Raw genomic sequence first — 24,267 nt, 5'->3', positions numbered from 1 at the left:
GGTAACCATAAGTTTATTTTCTACATCTGTGAGTCTGTTTGTTTTATATAAAAGTTCATTTGTCTTTTTTTATTTCTAGATTCCACATATGAGTGATATCATATGGTATTGTTCCTTCTCTTTTTTGGCTTATTTCACTTGGAATGACATTCTCCAGGATCATCCATATTGCTGCAAATCGCATTATTTTATTATTTTTCATGGCTGAATAGTATTCCATTGTATAAATATACCACAGCTTCTTTATCCAGTCATCTCTTGATGGACATTTAGGTTGTTTCCACGTCTTGGCTGTTGTAAACAGTGCTGCTATGAACAGTGGGGTGCAGGTGTCTTTCTGAATTAAGGATCCCTCTGGATATATGCCCAGGAGTGGCATTCCTGGATCATATGGTAAATCTATTTTTAGTTTATTGACGAATCTCCATACTGTTATTCACAACAGCTGCACCAAACTGCATTCCCACCAACAGTGTAGGAGGGTTCCCTTTTCTCCACACTCTCTCCAGCATTAATCGTTTGTGGACTTCTGAATGATGGCCATTCTGAGTGGTGTGAGGTGATACCTCATTGTTTTGATTTGCATTTCTCTGATAATTAATGATATTGAACATTTTTTCATGTGCCTGTTGGCCATTTGTGTGTCTTCACTGGAGAATTATGTTAAACTATGTTTCTAATCTGTCCTTTTTCCCTTATGTAATTGTAATGGTGTTATGTGCTTCAAGTTATAGTTAATTATTTTGGCATTTATCAGCTTTGCAAGCGTTTGGAAACTTAGCTATGTCTTTATCCTCTTATATAAGCCTGGGAGCAAACTATTTACCTGATTTAAGTCCCGTTCCCTTCCCTTCCCTTCCCAGTCTCTGAGGCTTTAATAATGTGTTGTAAGATTGAGAAGAAGAAATCTTACAAGATTTTCCTATGTTTTAAGAGAGGGTAGGCAGCATTAGAAAGAAATCTGGCATTTCTGCAATTTTTTGCCAGGTAGAGAAATATCACAGTCATTACTTTAAATGGACATGGCTGGTCAACCCCACAGGGATTGCAGGGACGACTTGAGCCATTGTTTGAGGTAATTGTTGAAGCCATTGTGAGTTACCACAACCAACAGGGGCCTGGGCTTCCTTGTAGGAAGCCAAGGTCGGGGAAGTCTGACCTTTCTGAGCCTCTGTGCCTTTGTCCTTACTCTCGAATACTCACATTTACCCTCCCTGTCCCAGCAAGGTTAGGGGAGCAGCCACACATGGAAGAGCTTTGTTCAGCTGCTCTTTATTAAATGCATCAGTTGGGCCATAGTGATGTCCTAACTTCACCCTCTTGGGGTTGGTTTTGCAGGACAAGGCAACTCCCTGTGTGTTAAGTACAGTTTTCCTCAGCATGCACTTTGGTAACAGCCTCTCTTGTAAAATTTGCTTTTGCTTTTTGTTTATATTTTAGGTTCTGCTTGTTTGTCAAGCCTGCTTTTTATCCTCATTTTAAACCATATTTCAGCTGTGAGAATAGGAGTCTGAGATGCTCATACACAAGATAATCTGCTCCAAACTCATGTTTCTCCCAAGACAGGCCAGAATAGTATAGGACCAAATCCTTTCCACTTTTGCTTTAACTGGAATATGAGTTGATTAGATTGGATGAGGACAGAAAGTCTTACTAATGGGAAAATAGAATGATTCTAAGTATGCTATTTCTCTAATGAATGGTTGAGGTTACATCAAATAAAATATATAGAAACCATGTAATTTTATCTTGGGCATACTTCATGCTTCATGGGGTTATATCCCAAGCTTATTATTTTCTTTCTATCAATTTCTATTCACATATAGCAATGGGAGACTTGTGATTTTTTTTTCTTATGATTACTATTCTTTAAACTTTTTATTTTAACTTTCTTTTAAGAATTTTCTATACTTTTTTGCTTAGATCCATTATGGTCTTCTGAACTGAATATAGATAGAACTGAAATTCTACTTCTTATTTTTAATATTCTTTTTGCTTCTCATTCAGTTTTTGAAGCAATATAGCATCATGGTCACAAACTGTGCCCTGAAGTTGAAAACCTTGTTAGCAACATGACTTTGAGCAAGTTTTATCTTTCTGAACCCTAATTTCCTCATCATAAGGTGTTAATAATTACGGTACCTGCCTTTCTTTTTTTTCTGGGGGGGGGTGTAATTAGGCTTATTTATTTATTTTTAAATGGAGGTACTGGGGATTGAACCCAGGACCTCATGCATGCTAAGCATGCACTCTACCACTGAGCTATACCCTCCTCCATGTATCTGCCTTTCTGATGGCTTTTTTTGTGAAGCTAAAATAAGATGCTCCCTAATACTCTGCCTGGCACGTAGCAGGTGCTCAGTCACTTGCTATCTATCCATGTTGCCATCAGAATCAAAACGTCTTCAAGGTTGAAATTGTCTCATATTCTCTCTATGTGCCCAGCCCCAGGCACAGTGCTTGGCGTCTGGCAGATCCTAAGTAGATATTCCCTGAATAAATGGCAAAAACATCCAGTAAGTTTTATATAGTCCCTGCTCTTTCTCTGCCAGCCCACTGTTTTCTCCCTCCTTCTGGGATTTTTCACTGAGAGTTATGGTACCAGGGACTGGACTTCTGGAGTATCCTGAGATCTTCATTTTTTTTGGAGGTATAGTTGATGTACAATAATTTTCAGGTGTACAACATAGTGATTCACAATTTTTAAAGATTTTACTCCATTTATAGTTATTATAAAATACTGGCTGTATTCCCTGTGCCATACAATATATCCTTGTAGCTTACTTATTTTATACATAGTAGTTTGTACCTGTTAATTTCCCACTGCCCACTTCTCTCTCCTTACTGGTAACTAACTAGTTTGTTCTCTATATCTGTGAGTCTGTTTCATTTTTGGTTATATTCACTAGTTTGTTTTATTTTTTAGATTCTACATATAAGTGATATCATATGATATTTGTCTTTCTCTGACTTACTTCACTTTGTATGATAATCTCTAGGTCCACCCATGTTGCTGCAAATGGCAGGATTTCATTCATTCTTTTTATGGCTGAGTACTATTCCATTGTGTATACATACACCACATCTTTATCCATTCATTTGTTGATGGACACTTAAGTTGCTTCCATATCTTGGCAGTTGCAAACAGCGCTCTGCATGTATCTTGTCAAATTGGTGTTTTTGTTTTTTTCAGTGAGACCATGTTTAGGCAAGAAAGATTTCACCTTTCTAATCAGACTGCTTATTTTCCCTTGGGTATTATTTTGGCTTTGGCTTTCACACTCTGAAAAGGCATGAATTTCTGGTCCCAGGGGTCTCATTGCTCTGCAGTTTGGATCCTGTGATCCAAACAGAGTATTCTTTTACCACAAGCCATCCTCATTTTTGCTTTGCTCTGCTGGTGGATATAGTTACACTTATCTGGACTGCTTTTCCTCCTTTTTGGGGAAGGAACTTATTTTCACGTTTGTTCATAGGTTAGAAGGAAATTGTTGCTCTATTTGTGGCATCCCTCTCTCTACCCGCTTCCGTTGCCCTGGAGAACAGACTTGCTCAGCAGACTGTCAGAAATGGAGGTTGACTGGGACCATTTTCCTGTATGAAAGATCACTGTATTAAAGGTCATTGCTCAGGGATGGTTCACACCCTTCCCCTCTCGTGTATTTGTCTCCAGGAACTGGACAAGCCAGACAGGGTCTGTCTCGCTGTCCTGGCCATCTCAGCCCTCTCTGTTCTACCCGCCGATGGATGGGGCCGATTATCATCCACAATCATGCAGCTGTTTGGGGAACGTACAGAATTCAAGGGCTATAGGAAGGAAGTGGGCTCACTTTGGCTCCCTACTCTAAATCAACATCTGTAATCTAACTTCTACTCGTAATCTACTTTCACTCCATTGTTGAATTGGGTCCTTGTCCAGGTGTTGAAATCAGTACTTAGTTTGTGATTTGGCTACTCTTTCTCGTCTTTATGCTCCTTCAGCAGAGAATTCCAAAAATAAGACCAAAGCCACTTGCAAAACCAAATCCTTAACACCATTCTCCATCCAGAACAACCTACTTCACAAACCTTTTTAGACAGCCATTGTAAGCATCTTTTTCTAAAACTGGATCTTTTACAGTATTCGGGTGCACAGCCTATTCCAGTCACCTCCTATTCATCTCGTTGACAAAGGAGAGATTTCCTGCCCCAGGGTTATGGGGATGGCTGACCACATGACACCTGACACTGGACAGGACAGATGAGACTGGCAGCAGTTTACAGTCACATGTGCTGACAGCCAAGGGGACAGGACAGCACACCACGCAGGGCCACATCGGGGTTGCACTCAAGAACAGAATGAACTACCAGAGGCTGTGGGAGGCAGGTTTGGAGCATCAGGAGGATGAGTTCACCCCTGGTTTCCACTGGAGGATGTGATTGGCTTGTTGGAATAATTTTGCAGGCTGGCAGAGAACTGAAACTTGCTCCTTGAGGATAAGCAGGATGTGCATTTGGTCCCTTGTAAGGACAGTTGTTTGGCTCCAGGACTTTTTTCCTGGGAGCAGACTGGCAAAGAGAACTTGTAGTTATGTGCCATTTGAGACCCTCCGATTTCATTAGCTGTCAGGGCAGCACATAACATCAGGCCTTAATTTTAGACTTATACCATGCAGACCATAGTACCATAACATCATTTGTTTATTACCTTGGAAGTTTACTCTAGATGTGTGATTGTGAATATCTTATTTCCTATTGAAATGGTATGGGGGGCAGGGTAAGAGCTCAGTGGCAGAGGGCGTGCTTAGCATGCACGAGATCCTGGGTCCAATCTTCTGTACCGCCATTAAAATTTTTTTTTAATAAAATAAAAATTAAAACATGAGTGAACTACTCAGGGGCAACCAGCACTTAAAATCAATGCACATTATGGTTGGGAAAACATAATTTGCATTAAAATGATCTCTTCTGTCACATCTCAAAGTAATATTTTCAAATTTCATTATACAAATACCATTTAATACACCCAGGTTTTGTCTTTGGACGTGGTTAATTTTTTTAATGTAACAAAACTTAGTAGTGAAGGATGTGCTAGGTAGCATTTAAACCTGTATTAGTAAAGAGTTTGAATTCGTGGCTGGCAGTGACGCCCATGTATACACACACTGCTGAATTAAAGGCATGTGATGTGCCATGGATTGACAGCTCTAAACATTGAGAGTTGCCCACATATGCTGACAGTTGAGAAGAGCTAATGGGGTTTTTTCCCCACTCTCTTTTCAAACAATGGGTGAAACAATAAAATGAATGGGACACTGGCATTCTTTTTAAAAAGAGTTAAGCTACAGCCTAAACACCAGAATGCTGATGTCTCAAATGTATTATTCAGACTGCATATTGTAGCAGTAATGAGGCCCATTAAGAGCTCTTATTGTTGCCAAATTGATGCAAATTGGTATGAAGGAGGGAATGTAAGGAGGTCATACACAGATTGGAAGAATTTACAGTGTATCTCCTCAATTTTCTTTAAAAAAAATCTAATATTAAATCTTTTATTCATCTCAATTTAGGTCCATTAAACTAATTTTATTTTCTACTTTATTAAAATATTTGTTAAATTTTATGCAACCAGAATGCAAACTCTTTCCCTTTGAGTTATGATATGCAATTAGACAAATGACTGAAAGTTTCAACATTTAACTGATTTTTATACTGTGAGAGAAATCCATTATGTCTGAGAATGTCTTTTCTCATATTTCTTACAAATAATTCCATTTTGATCCATCACAGTGCAGACAAAATATTATTGTTGTAATGAAACTACTCATTTCACTGTAATGTGAAAATTTAAAACTGATTCCCTTACATTAAAATGAGATTTCCATTGCTAATCTCTTTGTTGGTATAGAAGTTTCTACCGAGTGATAAAAACTACTTTTAAGGATTAAGTGCTAATTCAGTTTTTGTACTATTAGAGTTTCTAAACTTTTCTGGAGACATCACCACTTATCAATCCAAGTTAGATATTAGGAATTTAATGTACACATTTTAAAAATAGGTTTTTTTTTCATATTATTAAAAGAAAACATATTCTAGAAAAAAATTACTAAACATAGATATAAATCAAAATCTCACCAGCTGGAGACAACCACTGTTCAGTTTCAGTCGGCATGTTTCCATTTTCCCCATCAGTCTAGAGCTGTGCTATCCAGTATGGTGGCCATTGGCCACACGTAACTTAGCTTCCCTGAGCTTCATCCTCTGCCTGCCCTTCAGCAAGGTGTGCGGGCGCTGTTTGGATTCCCGCTTCCTACTCCTGTGGTCTGGACATCAGCTTCAGGCAGAAAACCGTGGCAATTGTAGGGCTCACTTCACTTGTTTCCCTTTTCTAAGGAATCATGCTCCTGCACTGCCTGTTGTCCAGTGTCTGAAAACAGTTGTTCCGTGTATTTTGTCCAGCGTTCCGGTTGTTGACCATGGGAGATTAAGTCCGTTGGTTGTTACTCTATCAGGGATGATTGTGGAAGTTTTTGTCACCTTATTCTGTGTCTTTTATAATCAGCATATGCTTGGCTTTTGTGAAGGTTTTTATAGAGGAGTTTAACCTATTTTTATGTATAATCATGAATGTGCAGTCTTACTTCCATCATCCTAGTTGAAGCCCTTGGGTGGATATTTCTTTTCCTCTATTTTATTCAACAAATACTATTGAGCATTCGCTGTGACCACGGGTTACTGTAGGTACCACATGTACAGCAGGGTCCAAACCTACTCAAATTCCTGCTCTCACGTAGTTTACACTGGGATGAAAGACTGAGTAAAACATGGGAGACTAGTTAGACAGTGATAAGCACCATGGAGAAAGCAAAGGAAGGAAGTAGATAAGGAGTTTGGGGACTGACTGTTAGACAATTTAAATAGGTGGCCAGGAAAGGACTCACGGATTAAGGGACATTTACCCCAAGACTGGCAGGTAGTGAGGGAGTGATGTCTGAGGATCTCTGGGAGGAGAGCATTAAGTCAGAGAAGATAGTACATGGAAAGGCCTGGGCACAGAGGGTATTTGGGGCATTAAAGGAATAGCAAGGAGTTCCTCGCGGCTGGAGCAGGACAAGCAAGGTGGAGAATAGTAGGAGGTGAGGTCAGTGATACAAGGGGAGGCCAGATGGCACAGGGCCCAGTGGGCCACGGTGACAATTCTGGCCTTTACTGAGAGTAAAATAGATTGCGATCAGAGAGTTTCAAGCTGAGGAGTGTCATGATCTGATGTCTGTTTTGACAACATCCCTCAATGCTGTGCTGAGTACAGACTGAAGAAAGGCAAAGGCAGAAGCAGGGAGTTCAATTAGGAGGCTATTACATGGTGACTGGATCAAGGGTGTTGCCTTAGAGTGAGAGGTGGTTAGATTTGAGCTTATATTTTCAAACTTTTTATTCGGGAAAATATAAACAAACAAAAAGACAGGGAAAGATCTAAGGAACCCCTAGGACCCCCTTTAGTAGTTGTCAGCTCATGTTTAATCATGTTTTATCTATACAACTGTCCACTTTCTGGCCCATCCTTCCTCCTACTGGATTATTTTTAAGCAAATTACGGACAGTTGAAGACGGAGACAACAGGGGAATGAACGACAGAGAAAAGTCGATGGTGACTTTTATTCGCCCTGAGTGTTTGCCCTAAGCGTCTCTAAATGAAGTGTTGCCACCATCAACAGAGGTATAGACAATGTTGGAGGAGCCATCAGCTGAGGTGGGGGATGTCTGTGGGAAGAGTACATTTGGGACTCAGTTTGGAACATTAAAATTTGAGATGCCCAATAGAATTCAAATGGAAAATGTCAAGTAGGCTGTTGGTTATATGAACTTAGATTTGAGAGAATAAGTCTGGATGGGAGATGTAAATTTTGGGGTTGTCAACAGGTACATAATATTTCAAATTATGAGACTGGATAATATTGCCAAAGGGATGAGTACAGATTAAGAAGAGAAGACGTCCAGGGCCTGAGTTCTCACATCCTCCAAAGTTAAGAGATTGAAGAAAGGAGGAGGAAACACGAAAGAAAACTGAAAAGGTGTGAATAATGAGGTAAAAGGAAAATCAAGAGAGTGTGATGTCCAGGAAGCCAAGTAAAAGAAAAAAAGTGCTGATAGGTTTAAGTAAAGAGGACAGAGAATTGACCAGTGGAGGTAGCAATTCTGAAATGAAACCATTAGGGGTAATAAGAGGACTGTTGGTAGACAGGAGGGGGAGCAAAAGCGAGATGGAAAGACTCAAGAATGGAGGGATGGGATTACAGGAAATGTGGACACATGTTTCGGAGTTTATCTGTAAATAGCAGAGATCTGTGGTGGTAGTTGGAGGAATCAAGAGAGGGAGGAATAAAAGCATGTTTGTAGACTGATGGGAAAGATTCATTCGATAGGAAACAATAGTTGGTGTGGAACTGAGAATGGCAGGAGCAGCATCCTTGAGGGCACGGCATCCAGGCGTCCAGATAGTTTCTCTGTGATAATTGGCACAAATGTGGGTAGGTAGGTGCAGTGGCAGCTTGTGGAAGTTCTCTTCTGCTGGAAATAGCAATCAAAGCCAAAGCTAAGTTAGGAATATGCGTGAAGTGGTTCTCTAGGAGGGTGGGGGAGTGAATGGATTAGAGAAACAGAACAGTTGCTGGGCAGCAATTAGGTCCTTTTTGAAATAAATGCTAGAAGGTTTTTTGTCTATATTAATAATTGATTTTTAGCCAGGCTTTATGTATGAGCCTCTTTTAAATAATTTTTGCTTAAAACTTAAGTCGTTCCTAACTGTATAACTTTATACTGTATAGTTTATATGCTATAACTCAAGAAAGTTTTCTTCTATTGTAACTGATTTTTCCTTCTGTTTGAATTTTTCTGGTTTTTTTCCCCATGAATTTCTATTATTGATTTATTAAAGGATTAGTCAGATGCATAGGTGCCCTCTTTCCTCTAGATGAATAATTTTCCCTCTCACATTTCCATTTCTTTTCCTGATGAACTTTTCAGATTTATTCTCTACACCAGTGTTTCCTAAGCCTGGCAGATTGTCAAAATCACCTGAGGACATCTTTAAACATGCAGTTTCAGGGACAAAACCCATGGAAGAGGTCATTAGGTCTAGGGTGGAGCCTAGTAATAATTCTATTTCAAATGCTCCTGAGTGGGGTAAGGTATAGCTCAGTGGTAGAGTGCATGCTTAACATATGCAAGGTCCTGGATTCAATCCCCACTACCCCCATTTAAATAAATAAATAAACAAATAAAAACCAAATTACCTCCTCCCACCCCACCAAAAATGCTTCCAAGGTAATAATCACCTGGGTTTGACAATCACTGCTCTATAATGCTAATGAGATTTGCCAGTTACTAATTCTAGAATGGATTACAATTCTCCTGTCCTCTTTTGGGTTTCCTATAGTCTGTCCATAGCTTAGAATGTGAGTATGTGTGTGTTGTCTGTTCTTCAGAATATAATTTTTATATTTCAGTTAATCCATATATTTTATTATGTTTTGCTATTTTAAAATTTTTTTTAAAATAATTTATTATTATTGCCAACAGAGTGTATCCCTCTCAGGTCTAAAGCCTTTGAATGGTTGATCTGCCCTATCCAGGTTTTTGTTGTTGTTTTGCTATGAGATTTCCTGGAGCCTTAATTTATATAATAAAAAAATGAAATACATCATAGATATAGGATGTATAAAATAATGTATAAATAATTATAAAAAGAACATTTATAAAGCTACGTTGCATCAGCTTCCATGCTTTAAGTAACAGGACTTCCCAACCTCCACTACCTGTTCCTTCTCTTCCCTGTGTGCTGTGATTTCAGAGTTTTATTATCCCCAGTCGTTGGACAGAGAGTAATGGTTGGGATCAGAGGAGGGAGTGGAGGCATCTACCTACCTACCCATATTTGTGTCAAGTACGTCCTCTACCTTCCTGCCTATTACCATAGTCAAACTGTCCAGATGCCTAGATGCTGTGTCTCAAGGATGCTGTCCCTGCCATTCTCAGTTCTGCACCATCAATTATTGTTTCCTATTGGATGAATCTTTCCCATTCTTCTGTTGCTACCTTGGAAAATAATACCCGAGAAGAAGGATTTGTTTCACTTTTTTCTGGTTGTTGTAAACACTGCATCTCAGAAATAATGGTACATACCTTCTAGTCACTTTATGCCAATTTCCTGATTAAATATTGTAGGCAAGTTCTTAATCCAGATTAATCTGCACTGAATTCAGTAGAAGCTCTGCCTTAATGCTTGCAAATGACCAAATGGCTGACTATGATCCTTGCTCTTCAGAGTTGTTTTGAAACAGAAACGTCATTTCCAATACAATGAACTGCCTGCATTTTCTATTTCTATGTCTTCTAGTATTTGTTTAAAAAAAAAAAAAACTAGAAGAAAAAAAAAGACACCATATTGGAAACTTGTATCCGCTGCTTCTTGTAGAGTTCATTGTGCCAACATGGAGAATAAAACTAATCAAAGAAAAACTTAGTTTGAGGATGAAAGATGTGTCTTGGACATCCAACCAGACTGTATACTGACCTTTCAGCAGAGGAAAGAGCATAAATCGTGCTCTCTAGAAGAGGAAGACCCCACTTTCTATAGAAAAATCTTCTAATGAGATCACACATAACTAGATGTTTTAATTCTAAAATTTAAAATTTTTTCAGACTTGGGTTTTATTCAAAATCACTTGAACCTATTAAGAAAAGGAAACTTAGCTTTTACGCATAATTCTAAAATTTAGGTTAAAATCTCCAGGATATGCTTATAAAACACTTTTTAATTAAGCCTCCAATTATGTATTTATGTTTCCTTTTGTATATGTTTTATTTTGGTAACATCACAATAGAAACAAAAGACAACAGAGTATCAATTTCAGAAATATTTTAGTTACCATGGATCTTTATCACAGTCACTATAAAAATAAGAATTTATTTCCAACATTCCAATAGTCACTTGTCACAAAAATGGAAATGGCTACAGGTAGAGTATACATACCACACTGGTGTGACAAAATTAGTCAAGAGACTAAGCAATGCATTTGACTTTAGCGTGTGTAGAAATTTAGAAAAGACCCCAGGTACTAAATTCAGTGTCTTTGTTGTTGTTGTTTTGAGGTGGAATTCTTCTCAGTATGTCTTTTGGAGAATCTTAATAAATGAAAGAGATGAGAGTAGGGCTGCTCTGACTGGGGCTCTCAGCCGCCCATCTTCCTAACTTCCCTCTGTAGTCTTCTGGTACCACCTCCTGGAAGGTGTCTTTCTTACCGGAATCCTATGAGACGTCCCAATGCAGTCCAACTTCTTGACTTTGCAACTGAGTCTACCTGGGCACACAGCTAATGAGCGGGTGGGCGGAGCCCAGAATGCAGGTCTTCTGATTCCTAGACCAAAATAATATTCTCTACCACACCATGCTGCCTATTTCCAGTTCCTGAAATTAGTTCCAGATTTGAAAATCTTGTTCTTTTAACAAGTAGTGAACATTCTTTGATATCTGTTTTAATGGAGGCCAGGGAGAGCTACTATATGAAAAAATATTTGTGGACTGGACTCTATACTTCCAAATACAAGCTCCTTTTTGGAAGTGGATTGTTTTTTTTTTCTATTGTCTCTAGGAGTTCAGAGACACATGCTTCTGAAAAATTCCTTCAGTAGACAAAATTGAAAATCTTTTGTTGTGAAAATGGTGACCAGCTTCCAGCAAAGTCACACTAGTGGGTGTTGTTGCCATAGTAACCCACACCTGTTAGTTCCCCCGCCTGCTGGTTAGTTTGCTCCCTCATGCTTCTCTGCACTTTGTTAACACAGCTCCCCCCCCCCCCCCCACTTTTGAAGCACAAGCCTTCTTCAGGCTGCAGGGAACTCCACTGTACTTAGAAATTCCCAGTCTCAGATGAAACTTGAATTGCTTTTTCTCAAGCTTAGAAGTCCATGGACTTCCAAGTAAAGAACATCTGTTTCTACCACACCCCTGTTGCTTCTCTGTGCCCCGCCTGCCACAGGGTCTGTCTTGTGCATCTTCCCCCCAGCCTAGAAGATTCTACTGAGCCTTACTTCTTGAGTTGGCTTTTTTAAAAGCTAGGTATTTTTATGTAACTATGAAAAATAGTTAAATGTTTTTACAAATCATATCCCCCTAATACTGATCTATTCCTTGAGGAGGGTGTGGGCATGTGGAGTGTTGATATTCCTGGTTGATGGTCACTAAGGTCGATTCCCATCTTTTGCTCAGTTTTTTTTTCTTATGTTTTAAAATGCCTAATTCTGGCAAAATTAAAACCTATCAAGGTTTGCTGTTATCTGAAAGATGATACTGAAATTTAAAAGTCCTTATGTTAAGTTCAGTATGAAATTTGACATTCTAAAGTTATTGTTAAGATGTGCTGTCTGGTCCCTATAACAATTTTTAAAATTGCTTTACCTTTTTTTCCCTCTTGTTTTCTATCAGTTCATGCACACCCACTTTTACTCATTACCTACATTTTTCATCCAGTAATAGAACTTGGTTATGTATTCATCATTAAGCAACCTTGACTAATGTGATTCACTTTGTGCAGTTAGAAGATAGTGCCAGCACAGTGTGATTTTTAAAATAAAGAGTAGGGAAGGGAACCACCAGAGGAAATCAGGCTAATAAATAGTGACATATTGGTGTCACTTCTGAGATTATATTTTTCTAAAATCATTCAGCCTTTCTGTGTGTAAAGAGATACAGATTTTATTTTCAACTTGACTGTGTAAGAAATGTCTAAGTCAAAATGAGCCTGCTTCAAGCCCCAGCTTGTCTGGGAGGTGGGAAGTTAAATCTTTCATCCCTGGTGCTTTGCACCCTCTCTCAGAAGGATCATGTAAAGGAAAATGCAGAGAGAGCATTTAGGGAAGATCTGGTCTCCTCTCCGTACCAGTTACCAGGACTACCATCCAAGCCACCATGGTCCCTCGGAGTCAGGATGCTTTGCAGCACTTTTCGGGAGCCGGAATCATGCGAGGGCTGGGAGTCCCTGGGCCTGGGATCCAGCTTCTCTGGGTAGGCCACAGCTGCTCCCTGTCTCAGGTTTGGCCATCCCCCAGAGGTGCTGTTGGAGAGAAAGGTGCAGGTCTCCATTTCTTGGGAACTCTACTGCACTTGGTCCCTTTCCAAAGCCTTGGATAATCTCGTCCCCTCGGCTCTTGCCACTTCTGCTTCTCTTTCATGCACTTAAGGTCTGGTGTTTGTCTTTCAACTCACAGCATAATGCTCTCTTTAAAATGAAACCTGGTGAGGGTGGGAGTATATAATTCAATGATAGAGCGCTTGCTTAGCATGCACAAGGTCCGGGATTCAATCTCCAGTACCTCCATTAAAAAAATAAAATAAAAATAAAATGAAACCTTGGAAAGAAAGTTGTCTTCAGGGGATCTGGTACCAAAACCCTCCCTGAGGTAAGGGAACTCAGACTTGTCTACCTTCCTTGAACCAGGAGTGGGGAAATAAAAGGAGAGCAAAATCCAGAGTATCACAATAGATTCTCCTTAACATGGCAATGGTATTGAAACAATGGGAAAGTTCTTTATTCAAGTGTATTTGGAGAGTTAAAAAAAAAAATCTTTGTCATTGTCTAATGTTGTGTTGCCTTTGTGTACATATATTATATATACACATATATATACACACACATATACATACATATATTTGATATCAATATTATCATCGAGTTAACCATTCAAGTGAAAAAAACTCAGCCTATCTCCTTCTCTTACCTCTAATTTTGCAGCAGGTAGAAAAGAGAGGCCTGAATTCTTTCTCCATGCCATGGAGTATAGCAGTAGAGATTTGTTCCATAGATAGAATGGTGATTTCTAGCCTGTATTTCCAAGGCATTTGAAATTATTGGACAATTGCAGAGGGAAAGTGAGACCAAGTGTGCAGGGCTCGAGTGACCCCCCCCCCAAGCTTTCTAATCATGCTAGTTGTCCTTTTCCACTTGCTTTATGTATTAAATTCCACTGAAATTTATTTTAATGGATATATTATAAAATTTTGGAAATCATCGAAGGGATATGTAAGTATTACCTACAACATTTGAAATTCCTCAGTACTTTGAGTTAAAGGTCTTCCTTTTTCAAGAGTGTAATTCTGTAGTATAGAAATAAACCTTTCCCTTAGAATACTGCTTAATTATCATCCAAATGTGAAAATCCTCAGATGGTAGGCCAAGTATGGGGACAGTATGATTTATTTAGACTCTCAGTTACTTTCTGGTTCATAGGACATCCATTGCAGATGGTTGTCGCCATAAACCTTGCTGCTGACTGTACTAACACTGTGGCTTCTCTACTCATCTGTTCACTACAGAGAGCAATACTGTTCACAGAAAGCATTAACTAGCTCCAACCTAAGTACCAAATCATATTCTCATTTAACCAGAGGTTTAAAATTAACTCTATTGATTTTATGGCTATACGGTTGGTCATCACGTAGACATTTATATCTAACTACTGGTTATTTTTGTTTGTAATTGTTATTAAACAAATTACTCAACTTTAACAACAAATTATTTTTCAGATTTTAGAATTCAATTCAGACAACGGAACCTAAAAATAATTTTAAATGGTTAACTTTATTATTATGTCCAGCCAAATAACATACATGCCATAATATTCATTAGAATTAAAGATTCCATGAGACAATATTGTTTAAATTAAATATTCATATTAAATATTTTGTAATGACATTTTAAATTTTAGAATGCTAAGTTTTTGCTTGTTTAAAACACAGCTGAGTAAAACTATCTCAGCATCAGACACTTGTAGTGACAATGTTACAGCTTTCAGAGCAGAAAGTTCCGTTTTTTAACCTACTCTGCTATTATTTTAGTCTATAGACTTAAGAGTACAATGTCTATCATACAGTATAATTTCTCATATTAATATCGAATACTAAAATTAGAGTATTCAAGTTTAGAGATGCTTTTTTCATTGGAAAAATTGGTGCGGTCAATACGAGAACTAGGACTTCCAACCTTGCTCAGCCAGGATTTCCTACAAAGGAAAAAAATTGAATAAAAATTAGCATTTAAGTATACAGACAAGCTAAAATGATCCCACAATAGGTAACAATGGGAGTTTACTTTTACTAAGGAAACTTTGCATATAATGTGAAATATATATGTGTATCTACAATGTAAAAAGTTTTATATCAGAATACCAAGAGTTTAACATAAAATTTAATGTAAACAAAGGAAAGCTAAAAACAAACTAAGCATAGTCAATTTCTGATAATTTCATAATGGGGTTATTTCCCTCCTCTTAAAACATCCAAGGCCATTATTACCTAGTTCTTGTATGCAAAAGGATAAAAATATTTTTACAAAGCGGTAACTAATAAAAACAATTCACTGTGGGTTTTTTCCTTACCCAGCACATGGCAGATGTTTTATACATTTATGTGCAGAATGAGAGAGAGAAGGAATAAAGAATAAATGTGATTTTTTCCCACCATAAACATTAAAATAAAATTAGATTAACCTTTTTTCTTACCTATTCAAAAACCATTTCTTAGCACATATATTAGCAAAGCAATTGCATTAAAGGGACAAATTTAATGTTCTGATACTTTTTCTGCTTATACAGTGCAATGGTTTTTCTTACTGTATTAGTGTTCTCCATGTGTCTAATTTATGCTTTTGGGTACTGACCTGAGATGCTTCATATATAATCCAAGATTATTGTAATATTGCTGATACCTCAGATACTGTTATGGATTTTCTAAAATCTTTCTACTGAAAGATTTTTATTTATTTTATAAACAGTAGTTTGTTTTAACCCCTTTCTTAGTTCTTATTTGTAACAGTTTTCCCAGGTAAATTTTCACTTTTCTTTTTCAGAAGCTAAGCCATCAGTACAGTAACACAATTTCTTCACTCTTTCAGTTGAAACCTTAAAAATAAAAAATTTTATGTGTTGAAGAATAAAGTTACTATAAAATGGGCTGATGGCTTTAGTTTTATCAGTCAAATCTCTTTGACACCTTCTAGAAAAGAAAAGGCCAGAAATAATAAAAGCTAACATTTATGGAGCACTACCTGTTGGCTCAGCACTGTGCTAAATTCTTCACATATCCTATTTCCTTTAATCCACACATTAACCATGTAAGCTATAGTCCACTATTCCTCCCAGGATATTGATGAGGAAAGAGACACAGAAGAGATAAATAACTTGCCCAGGGTAGTAGCAGTGGTGGTGGTGACAAGTGATCAGACTCTGGATGTATTTTGAAGGTACGGGCAATAGATTTGCTGACAGATTGGATATGGGTGAGAGGACAGAAGGATGACACCAGGGTTACTGGTTTGAAAAACTAGTAGGATGGGATTGTCACTGAAAGGGAAAGACTGTGAGAAGAGCAGATTAGGGGGAAAGATCAGTTCAGTCTGGGAATGTTAAATTTGAGATATCTGTTAAACATCTAAATGAGATGTTGAGTAGGTGGTTGGATTTATGAATCTGGCTGGAGAGAGAAAATCTGGACTTTGTCTGCAGATAGGTGGTATTGAAAGCCAGTAAGATTGGAATCACCAAGAACATGAACATAGATGGAAAAGGAAAGTGGTCCAAAGACTGCACCTTAAGGCACCCCAATGTTAAGAGCTCAGGAAGTAGAAGTCAGCAAATGAGAAGAAAGCATGCAGTGAGGTGGGAGAAAACTCATGTCCTGGGAGTCAAATGAAGCCCCTGGGAACAGAGGCAGATCAGCCGGGGCAATGCTGCTGGCACATCAAGTAAGGTGAGGACTGAGAAGTGACCACTGCATTTAGCAACACGGAGGTTAGGGACCCTGACAAGAGCAGTGTTGGTAGAGTGAAAGTCATGTTTGAACGGGCTCAAGAGAGAATGGGAGGAACTGGAACCAGTGAATTTATGACCAGGAGTAGTGGCCATCGGTGCTGCAATGACTAATCCACTTGAGTTTTAAGTCAATGTATTTAACTAGTTAAGAGCCCGACTGCCTCCTTCTAGCTGGTCTACATCAAGAACTTCTTCACTGGCCAGACCTACGGCCAAGGAGAAATTTATGCCTTTGGTAGGGGTATGCGGGTCATGCTGTTAGGTGATTCCACTCTGTTTACACTGTGTGTGTTGTGGGGGGGGAGGTGAGAGAGAGATGGCTCCACACATGCCACCCCTTTTGCTAGGAACCATCCTGCCTGACCTGCCTACTCACCTAGGAGTGTTCTGGTCACCTGTCACCTGACAAGCCCTAAGACCTCAGACTTCATGTGCTGCTCTTCCAATCTGGAAACGGCAGAAATAAGAATTCTCCTAGCCAAAAAGTAATTAGTCACAGATTTTTACACAATTTTATGTCTAATTAGTGTGGATATGATTGGGATGAGAGATTTTTTTACTCACCCTTAGTGTGAAAAAGAACCACATAATCAAACAGTACCCATTAATTCAATATGTATTTAAGTAGCACTATATGCAAGCTATATTCTAGATACTGGAGTGAGTACGTAGATACTTACAATGCTTTCCTTCCCTTAGTGACTTAACAGTCTAAGAAAAGTTTGAATAATAATAATATAAAAAGGCAGAATGTGCTGTGCACTGTGATTCTATAAAGGGAGAGAGAGGAACTAGGGGGGTTAAATTCTGGCCATTTCTTAGGGTTATCTTTTTGACAGCATTGGCATTTGGGCTCAGTTTTAAAGAAAATACTATTCAATTTTTCAAATGGGAATGCCACTTTAAGCATGACAGGAAACCAAAAAGCATAAGAAATATTGACAATGTTAACTATTGAAATGTAATACTTTTGAATCATCAAAAAAATGTCTTAAGCAAAGCCAAAACAAACAACAAACTGGAAAACTTATTTGCATTTTTCTTTATATACAAAGAGCACTTAAAAATCAATGTAAAAGATGGCCACCCAATAGAAAAATGGACAAAAACTATAAAATGGACAATAAATATATTCTCACTCTTACTCCTAATTTAAAAATAGAAATAATGAAACGCCATCTGCTTAGGAAACGTCAAATATTGGAAAGTTTGAAGTGGCAAGTTAGTGTAACCTTCACTGAATATGTCTGTTTTCAGCACAACCTGTATCTTTGCACCTGTAAGATCCTCCACTCTTGAGTATGAAACTCTGCCTTGCGCCTGGAGGACAGCTGTACCCCAATGTTGGGTGGGGAATAACTGCTTAGTAAATTTTGAGTTAGTCCTCCTATTTTTAACCCCATCTTTCTGCCCACTTCCATCGCCCTGAGCTTTGGCGGGCTTCCGCAGTGTTAAATGGGCCATTTCTCTGCTCCCCGCACTGCAGGTTTATAATGTAGGTCTGCGTTACCACTAGATCATCTGCTTCCTAATTGCCAAAGTTTTGTTGCTACAGTTTTCTCCCCCATTCTTGGTTCTTATAGGTTTTTACACCTTTTTAAGAATCCACTTTATTCATACTTAAGTAGGGTTTAGGAAGGAACAGTAAATGCATTTGTTCAAAATGTAACCGTCTTTAAAAGTATGACTTTATCCTATATATTTAAATCTTTAATCCATTTGGAATGGTGTGATTGCATTATATGAAAAAGATGACTTGGTTTTGATGGCTAGATATTTTTCCCAGCACAACTATGATTAATACTAAAACTGTATACATGCCTGAATCTACATCCTAGGTATTCTGTTTAGCTTCATTGATCGTTTGGTACTGGCGTAGGGATTAACCAAAGACAATGATCATAGCCTGAGAATATATTTTCATGTCCTGCAGTCCCTGCACCCCCCCACACCTCATTATTCTATTTCTAAATGTCCCTGTCTCAGTCTACTAGATTTTAGCATAATTCTGCCCAATCCCTTCAAATCTCCTTTTAAATCTTAAAATAATTCGGAGAGAACTGACATTCTATCAACATTGAATCTTACCATCAAGAGTAACAGTTTTGTCTACTTTTGTTCACGTCTTTATGCTCCTCATTAAAATTCAGGTCCTGTGTATTTCTTGGTGAGTTTATAATTAGGTATGTTCTATTTTTCTTGCTATTTTGAACAAGATGCTTTTTAATCCATGTTTTTAAATGGGTATAGAGGGAAACGACTGATTTCTCATCTTGTAAGCAAATGCCTCACTGAACTTCCTTGGTGGTACAGTAGTTTTTCTTTTCTTTTCTTTGGGGTGCCTCGGTACACCACCTCATGTATTTTTCCAGAGTTCATTGTTAGTCAATTCTTATCCCACTGACCGAATAATTTCAAATTGCTCTTTATTTTAGTCTCTCTAGCCGCATTTTGGCTGCTTACATGCCTTTTAGAGAGACTTGCTACAGTAACTATGCAGAGAAAGGATGAATCATGGCCAGTGTGCGTCCAGCACGATCATAATACACTAATGCATGCTCTAACCAGCACATTTTACCTATTAGTTTCATAGTCTCAATAAATATTGAATGGATGGTTGGATGGATGGGTGAATTATATTTGCTTAAAGAGACTGAAGTCTATTATTGCTGCTGTAAATCTGAATCTGCTCTGTGTGCATGTATCTTCTAGGTATTTTTATTTAAGAAACATGATCCACTGGGAGGCTTTAAAAGCCAAAAAAATAAGAGGGTTCAATATATAAAAATGAAAGAATAAGAATGTAAGTTGGAAAATTACATTGACAGAAGTCCTGTTACTTGACAACCGTGTCCTCCCTTCACTTTGCTGTAAAAGCCTTAGGTAGGGATGTTGAAAATGAAACCAGTTTTTGTAAAGCTTAGTTCTTTTACTAAAACCATGTTGCCTTTAACCATTAGAAAGAAATAATGGAAGGAATTTCATTGGGTGCATTTCTTACATGTTGGAAATGGATCACACACAGCTGTGAACTTTGATGGTGTGCTAAAGGATAATGATCTTGCACATACTACTTTTAAGTATTCTTCAGGCCATCTCTGCATTCAGAAGAAGCTGATAAATGTTCGGTGACCAAGGGAAAAATCTATTCATTCCATAAAGTAACTATGCTGTGTTTTTCTGTTTCTATTCAAGTCGTCACCGACTATTGGTCCCCTCAGGGTTTCCACAGCATTCTCTAATTCTTGGGTACAGATGGCACACATTTAGCTGTCAAGCGCAGTAAGTGCCACACATTTATGGCTTGGCAGCCAGCAAACAGGCCAGCTGTGGCCTTCTCAAATGTACTTAGGCTTTTGCCCTCCCAGAGACCCTTCTTCTCTGACTGCTCCTATTTAGAAAGGTCCCCACCCCCACCCCATTGTGTGCATGATGGGGATTCCCACTTTCAATAATTGCTCTGTCTATGGAGTTGTTTATGTCTTCGCTAAGAGCCTCCTCCACATTAGAATGCAGATTTTAAGAAGGCAGGGTCAGAGTCTTACTATTGTAGCTCCAGCATCTAGTAGGATGCCCGGTGATAGTGGGCACTCAAGGAATACTGACTGAGAGAAGTGGGTTGCGGACACCTGCCTGCCTTCCTCAGGCCTACAGCTTCCACCCAGGAGAGGGAGGGCTGTTTCTAGGGTCCTACACTGTCCACACACAGAAAGGAACCCTCAGTGTGACCTGTTAATTGTTTCATTTTATCTCACACAAAGCAAAACTTTCGAAGTATACTTCTTAGACTCTTTGAGAGGTGAAGAAGCTGTTGCTTCTAGTACAGAGAGTGAGTAAATGTTTTATTCATGGCAGCTCTCTAGGAAATAACTCAAATAACAACATTCAATCTCAAAGGAAGTTGGAGGCCTATGGATCTGACCTAATACCCTGAATATAAGCATGTGATCCAAGTTTATCTGAAGAATCTGTCCACTTATTTTGCCAGCCCCCAAATTTTACTGTGTTTCTTGTGGTTATGAGTTGACTCATGACAGAAATAAACATGGTAACTGATGTCACCTGGAGTTCAGGGTGACCATGACACCACCACCAGGGGGCCAGATCTATCCTGCAAACCCAGTCACTTGGCGTGCCGCCGGCTCAGTCAGGTTCAGCGCCTGGTTGGTTGTACGTGCTCATGCATATTGTGATTATCGAATAAAAATCCTTAGACATTTTTCTTAGTATCCCAAAGGTGTACAAAGATCTACTATTTGTTGACTTGTTGCATTAATTCAGGATTTCTAAGCTTTTTAAAGAGAAGAATCCCTTCCTCCAGTATAATCTTGCACAAAAGCTTAATGCTTAAAGCAGGCGTAAAGTGCTTCTCTGAAGCAAGGGAATGGTTGGGGGATGGGGGTGTTTAGAACCTCCCCCTCAGGCCTCTCTCCTTCCCCAACTGCACTTCAGGTACCGCTGGGGAATCCCAAGGGCTCTGAAGAGCTCAGTTTGAAAATGTGTCTATTAACCTATCACTGAGCAAGGATACAGGAGGAGTGGAATGTATGGAGAACCCATCGCACGCAGAGGTGGAAATCAACATAGGACTATCTTCTCTATAACTCAAGTCAGTGTTTCCTACAAAATGTAGTAAGCTCCTGCCATGGTTAAAAAAAAAAAATCCCATTTAACTAATGTCATTCTCTGAAACAAAGAGGTGAAATTAAAGCACTAGAAAGCCGATACTGTTAATAATTCATAGCAGTTCTACTTCCTAGGACTAAAGTGGGGCAGCATACTCCTTCCGTTCAGATCTCTGCAGCACCAGTATAAAATGTAGACCAGAGCAAGAAAGCAGACAGCCGGAAAAGACAGCTAATGAATTAAAAGCTAACGTGGTGCCTGCTGGAAAATATTGAGTTGCCTGCTCATTTCAAGCTTTCAAACAAGCATTAATAATGGAAGGATAGGATATAATATTTTTGCTATTCTCCTTTTGTTGCCGATAGATGCAACTGGTGTTCCAGGTTCTTGTCCCATCCCAGAAAGAATTAAGAGACAAGAATTAGAGGTTAAAAAAGGTAAAGTGAGGATTTATTAAAGGATGGATAGTACACTCTCAGGGGAGAGCGGGCAGGCTCAGGTGAGTGGCTGCCCTGAGTTTCTTTGGCAAGTTAGCTACATAGGGTGTAAAAATGAATGGGTGGAATATTCATTGGGGAGGGAAGGGTTTGGGGTCCTATTCCCTGATTATTATCTCAACTCCACCTTCCCAAAGGGAGGAGGGATTTTTGTTCTTTTTGGATGGGAAGTGTCATGGCATTGGTGCATGATGGGTACTTCTGATCTGCAAGGCTAATTTTATTGAAATGAGGGCATAATGAGCAAAAGGTTACATTCAGACACTGGAAATTCCTGCCTTTTCTCACCTTTCTTTGTTCTTCTCCAGGCCACTTGTCACCCCAAAAAGCATGATCCCTTATCAGCCCCAAGGTTCCTGCTTTTCTTTCTCTGCTCAGGGACCCCTGCTGCTTACATGATGTGTGGTGTCCTGCATTTGGCTTGTGCCCCTCCTTTCTGCCCAATTCCTGCCATTTGGTCTGTGTTCCCCTTTCTCTGCTCATATCTAGCTGTCTGCCTGCTCTAACACTTCCTTTAGCAAGCTTTCTAACTCGGTTACATGTAGACAGATAATACCATGTACTTCTTTATTCTCAATACAAGCATGTTAAAGGTATTTTGATATAATGTCCAAAGTTTCTGTTAGATATGTAGCCCATGATTAGTGAAGAGTTCAGTGATTATCGAGGGAATCCCAGGACATCCATAATTCAGCTGAGACCAGATTCCTCATCTTTAAAATGGGATAATACTCACTTCAATGAGTTATCCAAAGGATTAGAGTTGATAAGAAGATTAAAGAAGAGAGTCTGTGTTAAGCATTTAACACTATCTAGAAAATAGTAAGCACTCATATTTTTAGCTCTTGTATCAGTCAGGGTGCAGTAGCAGGTAATGAAAACCACCTTAGTTATTTCACAATGGATTTAATATAGGGAATTAGGTTCTTACAAAATCACTGGAAGGGCTAGAAGAACGGATTTGGATGGGCCTATTGGAGTAACTCTAGAATTGGCTGCTGACGTATAAAATGTTAAAACTGTGATTCTCATGCAAATATACAATTTATGTCAAAGATTTCTATTCAACACATTAATTAATGATGGAACCTGGAAGATGTTATGTCTAGTTCAAAGGAGAATATAGACACACACACATATTCATGCATACAATCAGGAATGCTGAAAACTTGCTAATAGATGCAAAACTAGTTAAAATTCACTGGGTAGCACTGTCCAATAGTACTGTTATGTGAACCTCAAGTGTAATTTAAAATTTTTGAGGAGCCACATTAAAAAGATAAAATTAATTTCACCCATTTATTTTTAACAATATATTGTACTTAGTTCAATATATCCAAAATATTAAGATGTAATCCATATAAATAAGATGAATGAGATTTCACATACTTTTTTATATCGAGTCTGAAATCTGCAGTGTGTTTTACACTTACAACACATCTGCATTCAAACTTGCCACAGATGCTCAACAGCAGCACGTGGCTAGTGGTTCCTACATTAATGTAGTTTTAGGGCAATGAAAAAGGAAGGTTTGGGATTATCTCTTTTAGGGCAAAAGTCAACTGCATATCAGAAATTTGTTTTGCTAGGGACAAAAAGTATTTGCATTTGTGTCGTTTGCTTCAAGTAAATTTCTACCTTAATGTGGTTGTAAAATAGCCTGGTCAACAGGAAATTGGTCAAAGGTGCACATCCGTATAGAATTCTAAAAATTCCTGGAAGTTCCATTAGACAATACCCAGAACCTCCCTGAAAGACACCCTCTAATCTCCATTTTCAAGCCTTGGACAATTTTTTTCTGAGAGGCGCATTAGAGGAACTGCCAGGAATCAGGAGGCTGCCACCTTTATGAACACACTACCCTAACCACAGTCCAAGAGTCAGGAAGCCCCTCCCAGCATTGTAGGCTCCAGAGCCAGGTAATGTCTGCTCTATCCTCACCCCAGCTAAATGGATGACTCAGGCCCGGCTGCTTCTCTCCTCACCCAACTTGGTTCCAAATTCAAACTTCACATGAGCACTTGCATTTGAAACTACCTGCAAGAGAGTCCGAGAAACATAGCTCTTGGCTCTCAAGAGCCTGCAGTAAAGGAAAGGCACCAGAAGGCGTTTGGAACAGAGGTTGAGCAAGGCAACACACCATGTCTACCCCTGTTACTATTCAGTTTACAACAACTTCGTGAAACTCTACAGTGTGGGACGCCGGAGATCAGAGGTATTTTTTTCCTGGTCTGCATGATAGCAACACTTTTGTGAACTCTCTCAGACCTGGAGTTCTTCTCAGCACTAGAACAGAATCCCA

General features: G+C 38.8%; 1 protein-coding gene and 1 long non-coding RNA gene across 6 annotated transcripts in view; one reads left to right on the top strand and one right to left on the bottom strand.

The window, feature by feature from the left end:
* LOC141573330 (uncharacterized) overlaps positions 1–24,267 on the top strand; it is a 185,971-nt gene that overhangs the window by 117,966 nt on the left and 43,738 nt on the right. The window lies entirely within an intron of this gene.
* The window catches only part of ACYP2 (acylphosphatase 2), a 218,367-nt gene continuing 208,696 nt past the window's right edge, over positions 14,597–24,267 (bottom strand). For all 5 annotated transcript variants that reach the window (XM_074341148.1, XM_074341149.1, XM_045514346.2 and 2 more), the window contains one exon: positions 14,597–15,036. In XM_074341148.1, coding sequence (XP_074197249.1) covers positions 14,922–15,036 — 115 coding nt within the window. In that variant the 3' untranslated portion in view covers positions 14,597–14,921. The remainder of the gene's footprint in view (positions 15,037–24,267) is intronic.

Source organism: Camelus bactrianus, chromosome 15, assembly GCF_048773025.1.
Source record: "Camelus bactrianus isolate YW-2024 breed Bactrian camel chromosome 15, ASM4877302v1, whole genome shotgun sequence".
In the NCBI taxonomy this organism is placed as follows: Eukaryota; Metazoa; Chordata; class Mammalia; order Artiodactyla; family Camelidae; genus Camelus; species Camelus bactrianus.
Note: the sequence above shows the minus strand (reverse complement) of the source record. Positions and strands in the feature narration are given on the sequence as shown.